The sequence below is a fragment of the Eumetopias jubatus genome, unplaced genomic scaffold (assembly GCF_037043125.1).
Source record: "Eumetopias jubatus isolate StellerSeaLion01/CBP00866 unplaced genomic scaffold, mEumJub1_p1.0 scaffold_8, whole genome shotgun sequence".
Lineage (NCBI taxonomy): Eukaryota > Metazoa > Chordata > Mammalia > Carnivora > Otariidae > Eumetopias > Eumetopias jubatus.
In genome coordinates, this window is record NW_028274814.1 from 137,620,729 (window position 1) to 137,636,892 (window position 16,164).

The 16,164-nt window shown below is 60.6% G+C and overlaps 1 protein-coding gene across 2 annotated transcripts in view; it reads left to right on the forward strand.

Annotated features, from left to right (window-relative positions):
- Positions 1 to 16,164, forward strand: part of PRR5 (proline rich 5) — a 50,975-nt gene that overhangs the window by 13,505 nt on the left and 21,306 nt on the right. The window contains exon 2 of one of the 2 annotated variants that reach the window (XM_088025404.1): positions 10,072 to 10,191. In XM_088025404.1, the coding sequence (XP_087881530.1) occupies positions 10,082 to 10,191 (110 nt within the window). In that variant the 5' untranslated portion in view covers positions 10,072 to 10,081. Of the gene's footprint in view, positions 1 to 9,815; positions 10,192 to 16,164 lie in introns of those variants that run through there. The other variant, XM_028115548.2, reaches the window with a different exon arrangement.

Sequence of the window (16,164 nt, forward strand, 5' to 3'; positions counted from 1 at the left end):
TCTTGGTCATCTCTCCTCGCCAGGGGGCCGACCTTTTTCTCAACTACCCGTTTATTAGAGGCGCAGCCCCTCGAGAGCCCTGGCTTTGTGTGAGCTCAGTTGCCTTTCCAGCACTGACCTGCTCGCTCAGCGTCTTCCCTTCTGACCACTGGTTTTACCCTCTGTCTCAACACCCCAGCTTTTAGTTCATAGCCTTCTTCTGTGACGTGCTGATTACAGCACAGTGAGTAGAGCGTAAGACTGAAGAATACAGCTCTGGGAGCCAGACTGCCGGGGCTCGGATCCCAGCTCGACCAGCACGGGATGTGCTCAGTTTCCTCATCTGTGAAATGGGCACAGCAATGACTGAGGTTGCTGGAAGTGCTAAAGGGCTTGATGCACTAAGGCACCGAGAGTGTCCCTCTGCCTTGAATGATCGAATCTTTCAAGCACTCTTCAGGCCTTCAGTAAAATCAATACTAAATACGATCAAAGTGTAGGAATAAGACAGTCTGAATGATAAATATTAGTATTATCATTCTGGTCGCTGGTGATTTTCCTCACTTTCTTACAAGCACATATAAAAGTTACGCGTTTAGAAGATGTGCCATTTTTTTATCTAGCGTTTCTAGGAGATGTGTTTAGGGAGAGAGCTTTCAGGTTGTGTCATTCTTTAAATCGTCCAGCCTCTTGACCTTTGAGTGGTCAATGCAAAAGAATCCTAATGCCCCCAGGGGTGACTGCTTTTTACAGAGCACTTTCCAGAGTCTGCAAAGTACCTGTCTCCAAGGCTCCTACTAAACGGCAGGCTGTCTCCAGAATCCGGTGGAATCCCGCTCAGCCACCGACCCGCTCTGTGACTCAGCTTCCCATCGGTGCAAATCCTCCAACCTCCATCCCTTATCTGAGACCCTCAGGGCCAGATGTGACTTGGGAACTCCTGCTGGATTTTTGAATGATGATTCAACCTGTTGATAGCCCACAAGAGGTTATCAGGGCAACATCCTAGGGACTGTTTCTGTCCTAGATCCACACGGAGTCGGGTACACAAGGACTCCAGGGAGCCTTACATCAGGGTGGATCCAGATTTTGCGGCCAGTCTCTGAAAAAACTTGAGTTTCCAGAGCTTGTGGGTTTCCTAGCTGCGGACGGGGATCCGCAGTGGGGGAGAGAAATTAGCCTCAGCTACCCCTCCAGCAAGCAGAAGTAGGGATTTAGGGCCAAGGAGCAGGGCCGGGGCCAGTGGGTGGGGAGGAAACCTGGGGGGTAAGGGGCACTCTTGTGACTACTCGAGGGAATTCTTGCTGAAGGCAGGCCAGGGTGATAAGATAGGGAGAGTGGGGGGTTGGGCTCAACTGGCCCAGCAGGATTCCTGCTCCGACTGGGTCCTGCAAGGACGGATGGGGAGCCCAAGGTCGGTCCAGCAGAGGGCTCTGAGGAGCCCGACCAAAGTCAGTCAAGAAGAAATGTCTTTGTCTGTGTCTACCGGGCACGGCACTTAGCTCGTGCCTCTGCTCACCACAGCCACGGCCTCAGCAAGCACCCAGTCTGAGGGAGGAGGCGGGCCCAGTCAGAGGGAGGACGGCCTGGGGGTCACTGGCCGAGTTGGGTCAGAGGAGAAGGGGCTCTGCATCGCCAGGGTGGGGGCAGCTGTTGATAATGGCTCGGACCGATGAGCACCCACTGTGCGCCTGGCCTGTTTCATATCTGTGGACACATTTTCAGCCTTGGGAATCACCCAAGGAGGAAGGTGTTGTTATGGTTCCCATTGTACAGATGGGGAAACTGAGGCACAGTTGAACAGCAGTCATCAGCCCGAGGTGGACCGCTGTTCACCGGTAAATCCACAGCCCATGCCCTGGATCAAGACACTCTGCTGTCTTAGTATTATTATTATCATCAATATTGCTGGAGAAGAAATTAGTTGGAGAGGGAGGAAGGGCTTCCCAGGTGGAAGGCAGCGCCCGGAAAAAGGCCCAGGGGTGGGAAGCAGGCAGAAAGTCTGGGGAACAAGCAGTCACTCTGTCTTCTGCTTGGAGGTTGGTGGCAGAGAGGGGCCTGGATGGGCTCAGCGAGGGGATGAAGCAGTAATGGAAGGATTGGAAGCCTGTGTCCAGATTGTGGAGGGCCTTGGACACCAGGCTTGGAAATGTGGAAATCTTGCAGGCAGAGGCCTTCCTCTGAAGCCTCTGAGCTGAGAAGCAAGTGAGTGTGCTCACAGCAAGGTGGACCCCAGCAGGCTGCAAGGCCAGGAGGCCGTGTCTGGGGGCAGGGAGGAGTCCCGAGCTTACAGGGGCTTGTGGGCCCAGAGGGGTGGGTGAGTGGCGGGCACAGGCCTGGGACCGGTGCTCGCTGGCCCAGTGGGGGCTGGGAGGAGGGCGGGGGAGCAGTACCTGCCCAGACTTCAGGTGTGGAAGGGCCTGGCCTCCAGGCAGTTGAATTCAGTCCAGAGTCCACCGTGCGGTAAGCCAGGGACTGGAGTGGGCACCCCAGTGTCCACCCTGGCCCTGCCCTTCACCGGCCTGTGACCCCGTGGGCAACATCAGGATCTGGGACCTCAGTGTCCACCTGTAGTGGGGAATGAGGCTGCCCAGCGGGCCGGGTTATGGTGGAGATATGTGGGCCAGGGACTCCGGAAGGGGCACCTCCCACCCCTCTAGGGAGATGGAAGCCCCCCCCCGCCCCCAACCCCTCCATGAATCTCAGCAGTACTTTCCCCATTCATGAAATCCGTTCCTTCGTGGACTTTGAACCACATTCTTGCAGGAGCAGGGGAATGGCGTTCCACGAGCCTCCAGGAGCACAGCCCCGCACTTGGCAGCGTCCAGATAACCCAATGCCACCTCCTTCCCGGGCTCTTTGGGCTTTATTTATGAAGTCAAGAATGCAGGCCAAGTTTGGATGCCTCCTCTTCCTACATACCCTGCTGGTCCAGAATGCCCACCTGGGGCTAGTAATTCCTAGGGCCCTGGGACCGGCCTGGAAGGGAGCACTGAGTGACAGAGCACTTCCTGAGGCCCCCAGTCCTGCACCAAACCTTCCCATTCTCTCAGGCTCCCCCTCCTAGGCCTTTGTGTTGTCAGTGTGAGTTCCGATATCCCGAGGGGTTGTTCTTTCCAAGGATTCTTCCAAGAAAAGTCTGCTGGCCAAGGAGGCGCCTGAGGGAGAAATAAAGCTGTCCACCCCCAACCCCCTCATCTCCTGGGATTTATGCGTTCCTATTAGAGAAAGCAGGGGTAAGGGAACGAAGGTGTCTCCGGTTGGCTGGCCTTGGGGCCCGACCTGTCCACGTTTGGATGTCGGGTTCCCGGATGCGGAGGTCAAAGCCAGGGCCTGGGGGTGTGCAGACCCCGTAGGAGGGAAGGTGATGGTCGTGTCTTGGGTCCGCCTTAACGAGGGCCCACAGACTGGAGGGCTTGCAACAGAAATTTATCCTCTCGCGGTGCTGGAGGCCCGAAGTCTGAAATAAAGCTGTCGGCGGGGCAGAGACTCCTTCCTTGTCTCTTCCAGCTTCTGGTTGCTGCCGGCACCTCGTGCCGCTCCTCGGCGAGCGGCCACTCTCACCTGTCCGCCTCTGTCCTCACGCAGCTGTCCTGCCGCCGTGTCTGTCTCTCTGTGTCTTCACAGGGTCTTCTCATAAGGACATCAGTCATTGCATTTAGGGCCCACCCTCCTCCAGGATGACCTCATCTCAACCTGGTCACATCTGCAAAGACCCTGTGTCCAAACGAGGTCACGTGCACAGGGACCAGGAGTTAGGACTTCAACGTGTCTTGCTGGGGGACACCAGTCTGCCCACAGCAGGAGAGCCGATACCCCCCGGACTCAGTCCGGCAGGCCGACTGCTGGGTCTGTATCCAAATCAAGGTTGCAGTGCAGTATGGGGCAGGCAGGGTCGTTCTCCGGGAGGAGGCTGGGAGGGACGGGCACCCGGGTGGCGGTGGCCCCCAGCTCCCCCCACCCCGCACGCTGCCGACCTTGCCTCTCGAGGTGATGCTGATTACCTACGAGAAGCAGCGGTGGCTGCCGTTTACTCCAGGCCTGCTCTGTGCCGGGCCCCCGGCAGACACCTGCGACCTCATCAGCGAGGGAGGTCATCGAGTGCACCGACGTGGAGTCCGGGCAGCCTGGGTTCGAATCCTGGCCTGGCTGTGTGACCTTGGACCAGTCATTTAATCTTTGGGGGCCCCAGCTGGCTTCCCTATAAACGGGGATGACGGGGGCAGCTGCCTCCGTATAGAATTGCTATGGAAAGTCAGGGTGGAGGCGGTAACGTACCAGCCCCTAGTGAGTGCTCCCCAGGCATGGTCTGCGGTCACTGCTCTCATGGCACCTCACCCTCATGCTGGCAGGCCCATGGTTCTGTCTCCCCATTCCATTCAACAGAGGAGACAAGGCGCCAGGAGGTTAAGAGGCTGGCAGGAGAGGTGGCCCCCCAGGGAAGGGCCCTGGTTTTGGGGGGCCGTGAAGCCTGCAATCTCTGCTCTGCCCCACTCCTGCTCTGCTTTTACCCTCACTGTGCCTCGGGCACCTATTTATAGACCAGAATCGGGGTTATCCAACGCCTGCCCCGGAAGGGCCTGGGGAGCTGGTTGTTCAAGACCTCATTCACAGATGGGAAAGTCGGGTTTGGAGAGAGGGTCATGTGAATGTGGTTACGGGGTGATCGTGTCGGCGACAAGGGACCTCTGCTCATCAGAACCTCCTCACCCGCCCCTAGAACTGGATCCAGAGCAAGCGGAGGGGAAGTATTCGGAGAACAGAGGCCAGAGACCACCCGCTTGGGGAAGAGCTCAGGATGGGGTCCTGGTGGCCGTGGGATGGGGCTGGGGGCTCAGCCGGTCGAGAGGAGACTGGAGGGGCACATGAAGATGTGAGGAGGTGTTGGACAGCACGGGAGCTCACCCCATGACGGCAGAGACCCTGTCTTTCTTGTCCGCTGCTGTATCCACAACACCTAGAACAGTGCCTGGCCTATAGTAGGTCTGAGATGACCAACCGAATCACGGGCGATGCTGGAGTCACCCAGCATCACAGCTCTGACTCGGGAATCTCCTTCTGCCCCGCGGCCCTAACGGGCACCAGTTACAGGCCCCTGGCACACAGCCCATGGTGACGTGAATTGTCTCATCCCACCTCACCCCCTCGCGGGGCAGGCATGTCGCCACCCCTATCCACCCCGGAGAAGGGAGGAGTGAGCCGGACACTCCTCCCATGGCCATGGCTCCCTGTGCCCGGCACATAGCTAAGCCGCACCCCGAGTGTCCAAGACCCCAGGGTGCAGGAGGCACTTTCCCAGCCGGCTTCCGGGGGAGCACCAGGCTTCGCCACCAGGGGGCAAAGCTGCCCCCTCATTGCAGGCAGTGCCTGGAAGTGGGCAAGACGCGGGCCGGCTGAGGACAGTGCTAGTGACAGTGACGGAGATGGTGGCCGTCCACCCCCCTTGCCCCCCAAGCTGGCCTGGCTCCAGCTTCCGCTCTACCACTTGCTGACTGGGACTTTGGGCATGTGCCTCGCCCCACCCCACCCCCCCCCCCCAGCCTAGACGACCTGAGGACCCAGTACAGCTCTGGTGTCCGCGCCCATGCCCTGCCGCCCTGCCACTCCCTGGGCCCCCTCACGGACCCGCGTCGGGGTGGCTGACTCCCCGCTTCGGAGGGCACACAGACACAGGCCGGCGTCCTGGAGCTCCAGAACTCTCCCTGGTGACTCGAAGTCTGGAGGCCTGGGGTGCAGAGCTGTCCGTCCAGGAAGTGAGGGGCTGAGCCAGGCTCAGGGCTTTGCAGACCCCGGGGGACCATGAGAGTCCCCTTGTCAGTCCACCACTGACGAGGTGCTCGTCAGTGACCCCCAGGCCCTGCCCCCACAGATCCTGACTGAGGTTCCCAGTAGCAGCTGGATGGGGCATTTTGAACAAACCCCAGGGCGCTTTCTGGTGCGAAGTCTCAATGCCGTGAGCCGGTGGACAGGGGCCAGGCCCGTCCCACAGGTCACCGTTGGTCGAAGACAGAACCTCTGGGCCAGCCCCTCGGCACAGCCATACTGCAAGTATCAGAGACACCTGACTCGCCATCTCTGGCCACGTCTGTGGGGAGCACGTGGCCCCCAAAGGGCTTTATGGTTCTCATTTTCCCCTGTCCTTCAAACTCACCCGTGGACACTTGGGGCAGGGGAGCGGTGACAGGCAGGGCTCCTAACCCTCAATCCCATCTGTGTTATAGACAGGCAGACTGAGGCCCTGGGAATCACCGGACTTGGTGGCAGGGCAGACGGACCCCAGCTCCGGCTGCTCAATCTAGGGCTCTCTGTCCCAACAGAAGGACAAGTCCTGGGGTCCCTCCTGGTGACCAGGGCCCTGTACCAACTCCCGACACCCCACTGGTGGGTGGGAGGGGGTACCTAGAGCTTCGGTCCTGGGGGAGGAAAGGGCATGGTTGGGGCCATCTGGCCTGGCATGGATCCAGAGCAAGGTCACTCTGGCAGTTTGGGGGATTGGGACCCCAGTCTCCCAATCCCTTCGACAGAGGGCATTTCCCTCCCCTGAGTCTCGGCACGGATGGGCCCTGCCCAGGGCCACCCTTGCACTACAGTTGCTCAGTCCCCAAGCCCTCATCAGGCCTGGAAGGCCCCATAAATGAGTGGAGGGCCTGGTGGGCGCCCAGAGCCCCTCTGCCTGCCTGTGGGAGCAGCAGCTCAGCGACGGCCGTCACGTGGGGCCTCAGGCCCGGGAGGCCTGGTCATCTGATGCTTCCCAGGAAGCCAGAAATCAGGGTTTCTATGTCAATCTCTCCACCGTGAAACCTTGGCTGCGTACAGTGCTTGTTTTTTGTTTTCTCCCCCACACTGCAGGCTGTGCAGAACACATTTAGGGGCTTGACTTGGTTCGTGGCCGCCCCGTTGTCCCCGGTCCTGGGGGATTGGGACGGCCTTGTCTCCTCCTGGCCTCTGCCCCAGATTCCAGCCCTGGGGGTTGGCTTCTCCCCTGGGCTGTTGAGCCCCACCCCCATATCCCTGTACCCCTCACTGCCTGTCACCCGCCCAAACACAGGGCAGCAGCACCTTCACCTGAGTCCCCACTGTACCCTGGCTCTGGGCTATCGGGTGTAGACAGATTTTACGGACGTCCTTAGCCAGGGCTAGGGGGCAGTTACAGCAAATTCCTTAACACAGACTGCAGACAGCCTTGAAGTCCCTCAGCCATCCCCACCTCTGGAATTTCTTGCTGGCCGCGTCTCCCAGAACCCTGGTCTCCGCCGCTCCCAGGGCCCCCTTTCCACTGCTCCCGGAGCGCTTCCTCTTCTCCCTTCCTCCCACCTCCCCCTCTGGGCTGCCCTCACCCACATGCCACCCATTTTCCCTTTAATTTCTCATCCGGAGGGGTCCACCTCCCTCCCACATTGAGCTGGCCGCTCCTGCCAGCCTGCCCGCCAGCACCAGAGCCCGTGCTAAGCGCCACCCACCTGAATGTGCCGAGCAAGCAAAGCCAGGCCTCTCCCCTGCCTCGGGAAACCACCATGCCTCCCATCCTACCCAGGGCCCACCCCCAGGGCTCTGCTCCGCCCCATTCACACCACTGGTAACCACCGCCGCTCTGTCTCGGTGCAGTGGGGCACCTTCCACAAAGCATCTGCACTCCTATGGTCTAACGTAGTCCCTCCACTCCTGTGGACAGATGTTTATCCATCCATTCGCCTCAATCTGCACTGCATGCCTACTGTGCAGCGGGCTTGGGAAGAGAGTACTGAGCCAGTTTAACAGTCCTCATGGCACTAGGATGGAAAAGTCACCAGATGACCAGAGGGCAACCCCGGAGCCTAACCCCCGGGGTGAAGGCAGCCGGAGAAGGGGGAGATGACTGGCATGGAGGGAGGTGTCTGGTTCCCGGCCTGGGCAGGTGGTGGTGGAGGTAGAGGGAGCATACAGGCTGCCCAGGTGTTTCTAAAGGGGTGAGAAACCGCCGGGGGCGAGGAAGGGGCCAGCTCAGTCCTTCCTGGCCTGTCAGCTCACACCAGGTTGTGCAGGTCTCAGCCTTGGGGATGATGCGCTCTGCGGGATTCCACGGTCTCTGGTCTCTGCTCCGTCGATTTTGCGCTCAGGGCCAGGGAGTCTGATGGTCCTGCCTCCTGCCTGCCAAGGGTGAGGGTAATGCCGGCACATAACAGGTGCTCAGGAAAAAGGCGGATTGACTTTAACTGGACCACGCATCCCTGTGAGGTTCTTGTACATTTTATATGGGGCTTTCTTGGCCCTCAAAGCCACGCAAGAAGCTCATCTGCTGCTTGGCCTGATCTTGGCAGACCATCCCACCTGGGACATTGGGCAGATAGAGCCCCGCTTTGGGGGCGAAGCCACTGCCTCCTTCAGACTGATTCCTGTCTCTACACTGCATCAGACTGAATAAGCTAGCCCCCGAAGGAATCGCTTTCTCAGGGGGTGGGTGCTTTGGTCCTGCCATTGAGAGGAAGCAGGAGAGGCACACATCCTGGCATAAAGGACCCAGTGGCCTCTGGGCCTCAGTTCCCTGTTCTGTACAACATGGGGGAGGGGGAGGCTCTGAGCAGCCATCACCTGCTGAGAGTCTAGGATCAGCCCCTCGTTTCTCCCCACGGATTTACGAGGGAAGTGTCTATGGGAAGACAGGGGGCAGGGGTTGTGGGGCCACCAGAACTTGCTCAGCACAGGCATGGCCCCAGGAAATGCCCAGGAGGTAGGATGAGGGCAGTGATACTGTGGTGCCCTGTCTGATTTGGGAGGGGGGGCAGGGCCGGGGGGAGCTGTTGTGCGTGCCTGTGCTGTGTGCTTAGGAGGCCTGGGTTGGCCCAGCTTTGCCATTTGCAGATTGTACGACATTGGGCAGGTTATTTCACTTTCTAGGCCTCATCTCCTCAACTGAGAAATGGGAAGGAAGCATTCCTACCTCTGTATCAACTATACTCAAAAATAAATAAATAAATAAATTAATTAATTAATTAATAAAAGAATTCCTACCTCTTAGAGGGAGATTGGCCTGAGACCAAGCGCCCAAAAGTGCTGTGTAAAGCGTGGAGAGCACCAAGGCTGCACCCTCCCTTCACTGGGGTTACTCTCCGCAGCCACAGAGTCTTAGGGGACCCACTTATTTTTACCATCACTGATACCCGGAGGGTGGGTGGAGCACCAGCTCTGCTGGTTTCTGAGGTGGAGAGGCCACTGATGATTCCCCCAGCCCCCAGTCTGTCAACCCCTCCACGCCAGAGGAGGGTGGTTAGGCATGCTCAGGCTGGGCTTAGGCGGCGGGGGGAGGTCCCAGCCCAGTGCCCCAAGGGGGCTGGAGGTCTCCACCAGGTCTTCATGAGAACCTGGGAGGAGTCTGTGTCCACCTGGCAGAGTCTTGAGGGATCTGTGTGGGCACAGCCTTTGTGGGGATGGCAAGGAGGGGGGTGACTCTGGGTGAAGCATTGGCAAAGGGATGAGGGGTGAAAAGGAGTCACTGAGCTTCGTGCGTGTGGCCCCAGTGGCCGCCTCGGGAGGGACGCTCGGGATTGGGTTGTGCGTCCCACGAGTGTTGGTTTCTTGTGGGCATAGGTGGCCCTCGGAAGACCCAAGGGGTCCAAGCGCGACCCGGAAGGGATACACCGAGGGGGCTTTGGGGCAGTCGCAGCCAGGGAAGGGCAGACCCCGCCCCCGCTCGTGATCCCGCCCCCCCGAGCCCGCCCCTTTGCCTGAGGCCCCGCCTCAACCGTGCATAGGTCCGCCCCCGGGGCCGCCCCTGGTCCGCCCCCGGCTCGGGCCCCGCCCCCTCCGGCGCGGCCCCGCCCCCGGCCCCGCCCCCGCCTCCGTTTGCGCCGGGTCCGCGCTGCCGGCCGCGCTCCTCGCTGCGGCCGTTCGGAGCAATGATTAACCCGGCGGGCCAGCCGGCGCGGGGCCCCGGGCGGAGGCGCGGGACCGGGGCGGGACCCCGGAGGGCCTCTCAGCTTCCTGCTCTCGCCCAAGTTTCCTCGTAGAGGACCCAGTGCCGGCCGGGGCCCACGGCGCGGCGTGGCGTAGGGCGCGGCGCCGGGCGCGCGTGGGCGCGGAGCGGGCCGCCGGGGTCACCATGAGGACTCTCCGCAGGTTGAAGTTCATGAGTTCACCCAGCCTCAGTGACCTGGGCAAGAGAGAGCCGGCTGCCGCCGGCGCGGACGAGCGGGGCACGCAGCAGCGCCGGGCCTGCGCCAACGCCACCTGGAACAGGTAAGGCCGCGCCCTCCTGGCGGGGGAGAGGGAGCCTTCCGTCGGGCCCGCAGGCAAGGAACGGAGGCCTGAGCGCCGCGGCACTTCACAGTTCGCAAAGAACTTGCTCCGCCGGAGTTGTGCGGGCGGAGAGGGAAGTTTAGTGCAACGTGTTTCTAGAAGGGAGGGACGAGACCGCGGACTCGGGGATCGTCCCGGAGCGCCCAGCTGGTGGGCGACGGGGTGGGCGTGGAGCCTGCGTGCTTGCCTCCCACCCGGGGGTCTTCCCACGTCTGCGCCCCGGTGCTCATGGCAATCTGGGAGGTAAATAGAGCAGGAAGTATTTTTCCCATTTCGCAGTTGAGCCTCAAGGGCGCTGTCGGTGGGTGGCCGCTGCGCTTCCTGTCTCAGTGAAGGTCCCTTTGGTCGGAGGGGGGTGGGCGGGTAGTTTCCCCTGAGCGGCCCCTGTCCTCCCAGCTGTCAGCAGGGGTGCAGCAGCTGCCTGGCATTCCTGAGACGACCCTCCCCCCTGGGGGCCTTTCCCAAACTAGCAGGGGCGTGGGAAGTCACCCCACCCCCAAGCTTTGTTTGAAGAGCAAGGCTGGGATCGGAAAAGAGATGGTTTATGTAGTGGGATTCCCCAGCGTGTCTGCTCCTGATCCCTTTTCAAAGTAGACATTTCCACCAAAAGGAAAAGGGAGGGGAGGGGAAGAGAGTGAGAGGCTGTTCAGGGGGGCTGTGGATGCCGTCCCCCCTCCCCCACACCACACACCTGGCAGAGAAGTGTTGCCAGATGCTCCGCTGGCTGTGGTCCTAGCCCCCAGGAACCCGGCTGTCAGTGTGGCCACACATTGATTCTGTTCATGGAGACTTTGCTGAGCATCCTATGGGCACGGGACCACCAGCCTGAGATCCTTGTCTGGGCACTAGGCAGGACCCCATCATCCACATGCTTGGCTTCTGTCCCCTACCAAGCTGCAGACTGCCTGGGGCTGGGTTTGCCTCAGTTTCCCTGTCAGTGGGCGTGTGCATTCCTCCTTACCGGGCTGATGTGGAGACAGTAAAGGAAGGACTCTCACTGGGGAATCTCAGTGACCCACTGACTGCACAGTGTCCTAAGAGTTGATTTCTCGTCTCAGAGTTCAGTAGATAAATGCCAAGCACCCCCGCCCCCCCCCCCATTCTCTGGTTTAGTGGTAGGAGCCAAATAGATTTAGTTCAATTCCCAGCTCTGCCTCTTCCCTGTTGTGTGGCCTTGAGCAAGTCACTCAACCTCTCTGGGCCTTAATTTCCATAGCCATAAAATGGGCTCATAAGGGTGTCCACCTCACAGGGCGGTTGTAGGGATTAAGTGCAAACATACATATTCAAGCCCTCTGTGCGGTGCCCGGCACATGGTAGGTAGTGTGGAACTCAAGCCCAAACTCATGCTGGGGTGGGCCAGTAGGGATGAGGTTGGAGGGGCCCTCAGGAGTCTGCTGGTTCCTGAGCTTTCACCAACAGCAGCTTTGTGAGCCCCTCTTCCCCAAACGGGGTCTCCTGCTGGGGGGTGTCCAGACAGAGGGGAAGGCACTGGCTTAGACAGCCACCTGCCCGTGTGACCCTGGGGCCAGCTCTGAGTCTTGCGGAGCTCAGGGAGGTGCCTGCTGAGAGAGGCTGCCCGAGTCCCTCCACTGCTTTTCACTTAATGGAATTTAGAACTCCAGCACCTGTCAGGCCTCAGAAGAACACGTTTCCTCTCCCCCAGCTTGAGTCTTCCATCCCTTGGGCACCTGGCCACTCCCACCTGCCATCCTGTTCGCCCGACCCCTTCATGTCCCTTGGTTCACTTTGCCCAGCGAGGGAGTTATTTCTCACATCCCCCCTTTGGAGGTGCAGAGGGGGACACAGAGCACCCAGCAGACCTGCCCATGTGACTGTCACCCATGTAGGACAGGGCCGGGCCTGAGCCCCTTTCCTCCCCAGGCAGAGGGGATGCCGAGCCAAGGAGAGGCAAAGTGCCTTCCTCTGCCCGTCCCTGAGTGGGAACAGTGCAGGGCTGGGGTCTGCTCTGGTCTCTGCCCGGCCACCCCTTCTTGCAGGGCTCCCCGCGGGGCCCCCAGGACAACAGCCCTCATGCAGGACAGCTGTGTCCGGCCCCGGGGCCTGCCTTGCTGAGTTCTTCACTCCTTGTTTGGACTCCACGGCCATCTGTGCAACCATAGTAGTCTCATAGGGCTTCTGTGACAAATTGCCATGAGCTGGGTAGCTTTGAACAACAGAGATGTATCCTCCTGTGGTTTCAGAGGCCAGAAGTCCAAAATGAAGGTGCTGGCAGGACTGTGCTCCTTCCGAAGACTCGAGGGGGGTATCCTTCGCCTCCTCCAGCTTCAAGTGGTTTCTTGGCTTGTGGCTGTCTGCCTCTGTCTTCACGTGGTCTCTCCTGGGCCGCTGTTACCGAAACTCCCTCTCCTTTCCCTTACAAGGACACCGGTCATTGGCTCTAGGGTCACCCTCATCCAGAATGATTTTTGTCTCAAGATCCTTCACTGACTACATCTGCAAAGACCCTGTTTCCCAAGTAGACACGAATTTCTAGGGGACTCTCTTCAGCCCACCACAGTGACCCTGGGCACATCCCCTAAATTTCCTCCCCAGAGCTTGCTCTCATGAGAACGGGATCCGTGCATTCACTTAGACATTCATCGTTCAGTTCGTTCGCTCATTCGTTCCTTCGCTCCCTGGCACTGGGCGGCCCCCAGGGCCAAGAGTCAGCAGAGAAAGAAGAGCCTCCTGAGCCCGGCTTTGGGGGAAGGAGTCAGGAGGTAAACAGGGACATAAGTAAAGGAATGAGGTCACTGCAGGTCGAGTTTAGTTCCCGGAAGAAGATACACTGGGAGATGGGTGAGTGCTGACCGCTGCAGCTGCGCCTCTTTCTTTCCTCCAGAATGTCGGTTCCTGGGTGTGCAGGAAATGTTTGAGTGAGTGCTGGGTGCCAGGCCCCACGGGCCGAGGATTCTCTGCTGGGCGGGTTTGTGCCCGGAGCCAAGCCGAGTGCAGGGCCCCGGACAGGCCGGGGCCCCAGGAGGCTGACCTGCTGCTCCACCTGGAGTCCCCACCCATTCTCCTCTCTCAAGGGCCCGGGCATGGCGGGTGGCGTCCCGCTCTGTCCAGGCATTCCTCCTGGGCCGCCCCAGTTAGCTCCTCACAGGGTCTGGAGGGGTGGGGCCTCTAGTTCCATGAAGGTCATGCTCTTGAGCTGAGGGGCGAGAGGGAGCTCCCCAAACCTCAGCCCTAAAGGCCCTAAAAGGCCTGCCTAACACAGGTCCCCTGGGCATGTGTTTGGGCCAGAGGGCGTTAATCGTTATGGAGTTAGTGTTAACTCTCGTTCTTTGCGGGCCAGAACCGGCCCGAATGCTTGGGGTTTAGAGAGCCCGGCGCCCACCCCACCTTCTAGGTATGGGAGGGGAGGCCCCAAGCAGGGTGGAGTGTGGCCGCATGCGGGGCCAGGCACACTGCCCTGCGTGGGACACTCCCTCCCTCCCGCGTCATCTCCCTCCATGTAGCTGGGATGATTATCTTCGGCTTACAGAGAGGGAAACTGAGATGGCGTGGGGGCATGGACTTGCTGAAGATCCCACGCTAATGTTAGGGTCTGGGGGTCTGACCCCAGGTCTGATTTGAGGTCATGGCGCAGGGATCAAGAGAGGTGGGTGTTGGTAAGAACCTGGAGGCTGGAGGCAGCCACCTTGTATGCACTCCCCTATCCTGGGCATCCGGGAGCCCTGCACTCAGAGTGCTGACCTGTGCTGGGCCCTGACCAAACCGCAGGCCTGACGGTGCTCCTGTTATTCCCCAGCAGCCCTCAAGGTGGGGCTCATCGGCCCCATTTTGCAGGAGAGGACACTGAGGCTCAGAGAAGTTTGGGAACTGCCCAGGTCTCCCCAGGGAGTCAGGGCAGACGCTAGGATCTAACCCAGGTCCAACTCCGAAGCCTGCGTGTCTACCACCCCCTCGGGGGGGGGGTGTCTCTTGAGGGGCCGGAGGAGGTTGGCTGAAGGCTCCAGGGTGATCCATTGATTGGGGGGTGGGGGGTGGAGGCTGCTGGGGGCCTGTGCTTGGCTCCCCCTACCCCACCCCTGCCTATTTGCCGCTCCGGGGCCTGAGCCTCCTGCCCCCCTGAGGCAGTCTGGGTGTGGTCTGCAGAGGAATGGCCCCCCAAAATGTCCACACCCTGGCCTCCCAGAACCTGAGAATATGTTAAAGGCAAAACGGGACTTTGCGAGTGTGATTAAGTGAAGGATCTTGAGATGGGGGTCCAGTGTCGTCACAGGGGTCTTCATAAGAGCGAGTCCCGGGGGACAGGGCAGGGGAGGAGGTGGCCAGATGGAAGCAGAGATCCAAGGTGCCACAGTGCTTCCCGTGAGGGGGGAGGAGCCTGAGCCAAGCACCTGGGCGCGTCTAGAAGCTGGAAAAGGCCAGGAAACAGATTCTCCCCTAGAGCCTCCAGAAGGAGCCCGTCACACCGACACCTTGATCTTAGCCTCGTGAAGCTGAGTTAGAACTTCTGGCCTTCAGAAACGTAAGCAAACACACCGGGGTTGTTTTAAGCCACTATGTTTGTGGCGTCTCTGACGCCAGTACACCTCCCTCCCCGCCGCACCACCGAGCGCTCTGGGCCAGCACTTCTCACACCCTAGCCCGGGCTCAGGGCCGTGTGCAGCCCTCCCTATCCTGGCTCCAGAACCTGCTTCACAGCTGGGAAATGGGGAGCCGCTGAAGGACACGGGCACTCCACTGTGCCCTCCACAGTCCAGCGGGTCAGGGCCCTTGCCAGGTGCCCAGGGAGGAGTGCAGGTGGGCACGGGCCCCTCCTGCTCAGCCGGGAACCCTGTTAGGGCTGGGGGCTAGCATCTGAAACCAGGGTGTGAGTGGGACCTGTTTGCTGAGGAGCGGATGAAGCGGACACGGCTGGAAGTGGCATTGTCACCCCAGTTACCAGAGGGTCACGTCGGGGCCTGGCCCGGGGGCACGGTTGGCTTCCAGGTTGCCTACCTCCTGTACCTTTCACCTGGATGTGAAGAGGAAGCCAGCGGGCCCTGCTCCCGGGGCAGCTTGCGCAGAGCCAGGTGGCCCCCCCCCCTTAATCTCTCGGGGCTCGGCATGACCCCCAGGTACCAAGGAAGACACTGGGGCTCCATTCAGTCACCCTTGGATAGACAGGGGAGAGGGAGGACTAGAGCCTTGGCTGTCAGTGGGGTGGCAACCAGCAGGAGGAGGGGCCTGGGGGGCCTGTGCGGGACCCAGTGGAGCCCAGCTCCTCTGCCCTTCCTCGTTCACTTGACCATCCCTTGCCACGGACTGCAGGCCGGGGGCCGATGAGACACACCAGGCCTGGACACCAGTGGGAGGGCACCCAAGGAGGTGCCCACCCTGCTCAGGGTCTGGATCGGCCTTCTGGGGTCACCTGGTGTCCTCCGAGGCCTCTGGAGGCCATGTCCAGATCAAGGTAGGCACCAGAGAAAGGCCGGGCTCTGCCTCCAGGTCCCTGCCAGGGGCCTCACTTTCTCCAGGGGTCCTCGGAGGTGTATCAGCTAACCGACCAGAGGCCGGCCATTCGCTCTCTGCTGGGGCTTCCTGTATGGGCAGGTGGGGGCGACACTGAGAGGCCCTCACATGGGGTCCCCTTCAGCCCGCAGCCCCACGTGGGCTCCAGCCCAAACCAGGGTGGCCACAGGCAGGTGGCCCCAGGAGCCCTACAGTCAGCCCTCCCTCTCCCAGTTTGGCTCTGCCCCACCCCCTTCCTGGGCCATGCACTCTGCAGGGGCACCCGGGAGCCTCACCAGGGCTCTAGCACCTTCTGCCCCTTCACCCCAGGCCCACCCAGGGCCCAGGCAAGAGATGCTGGGACTCGGCCCTGCCCTCCTGTCCTGCACTGGGGAGGGGGACAGGCTCCACAAAGGACTGCCCAGTGGGGGGCGGCCACGGGTCTCACCCGGAAGTGCCCTTGGAGGC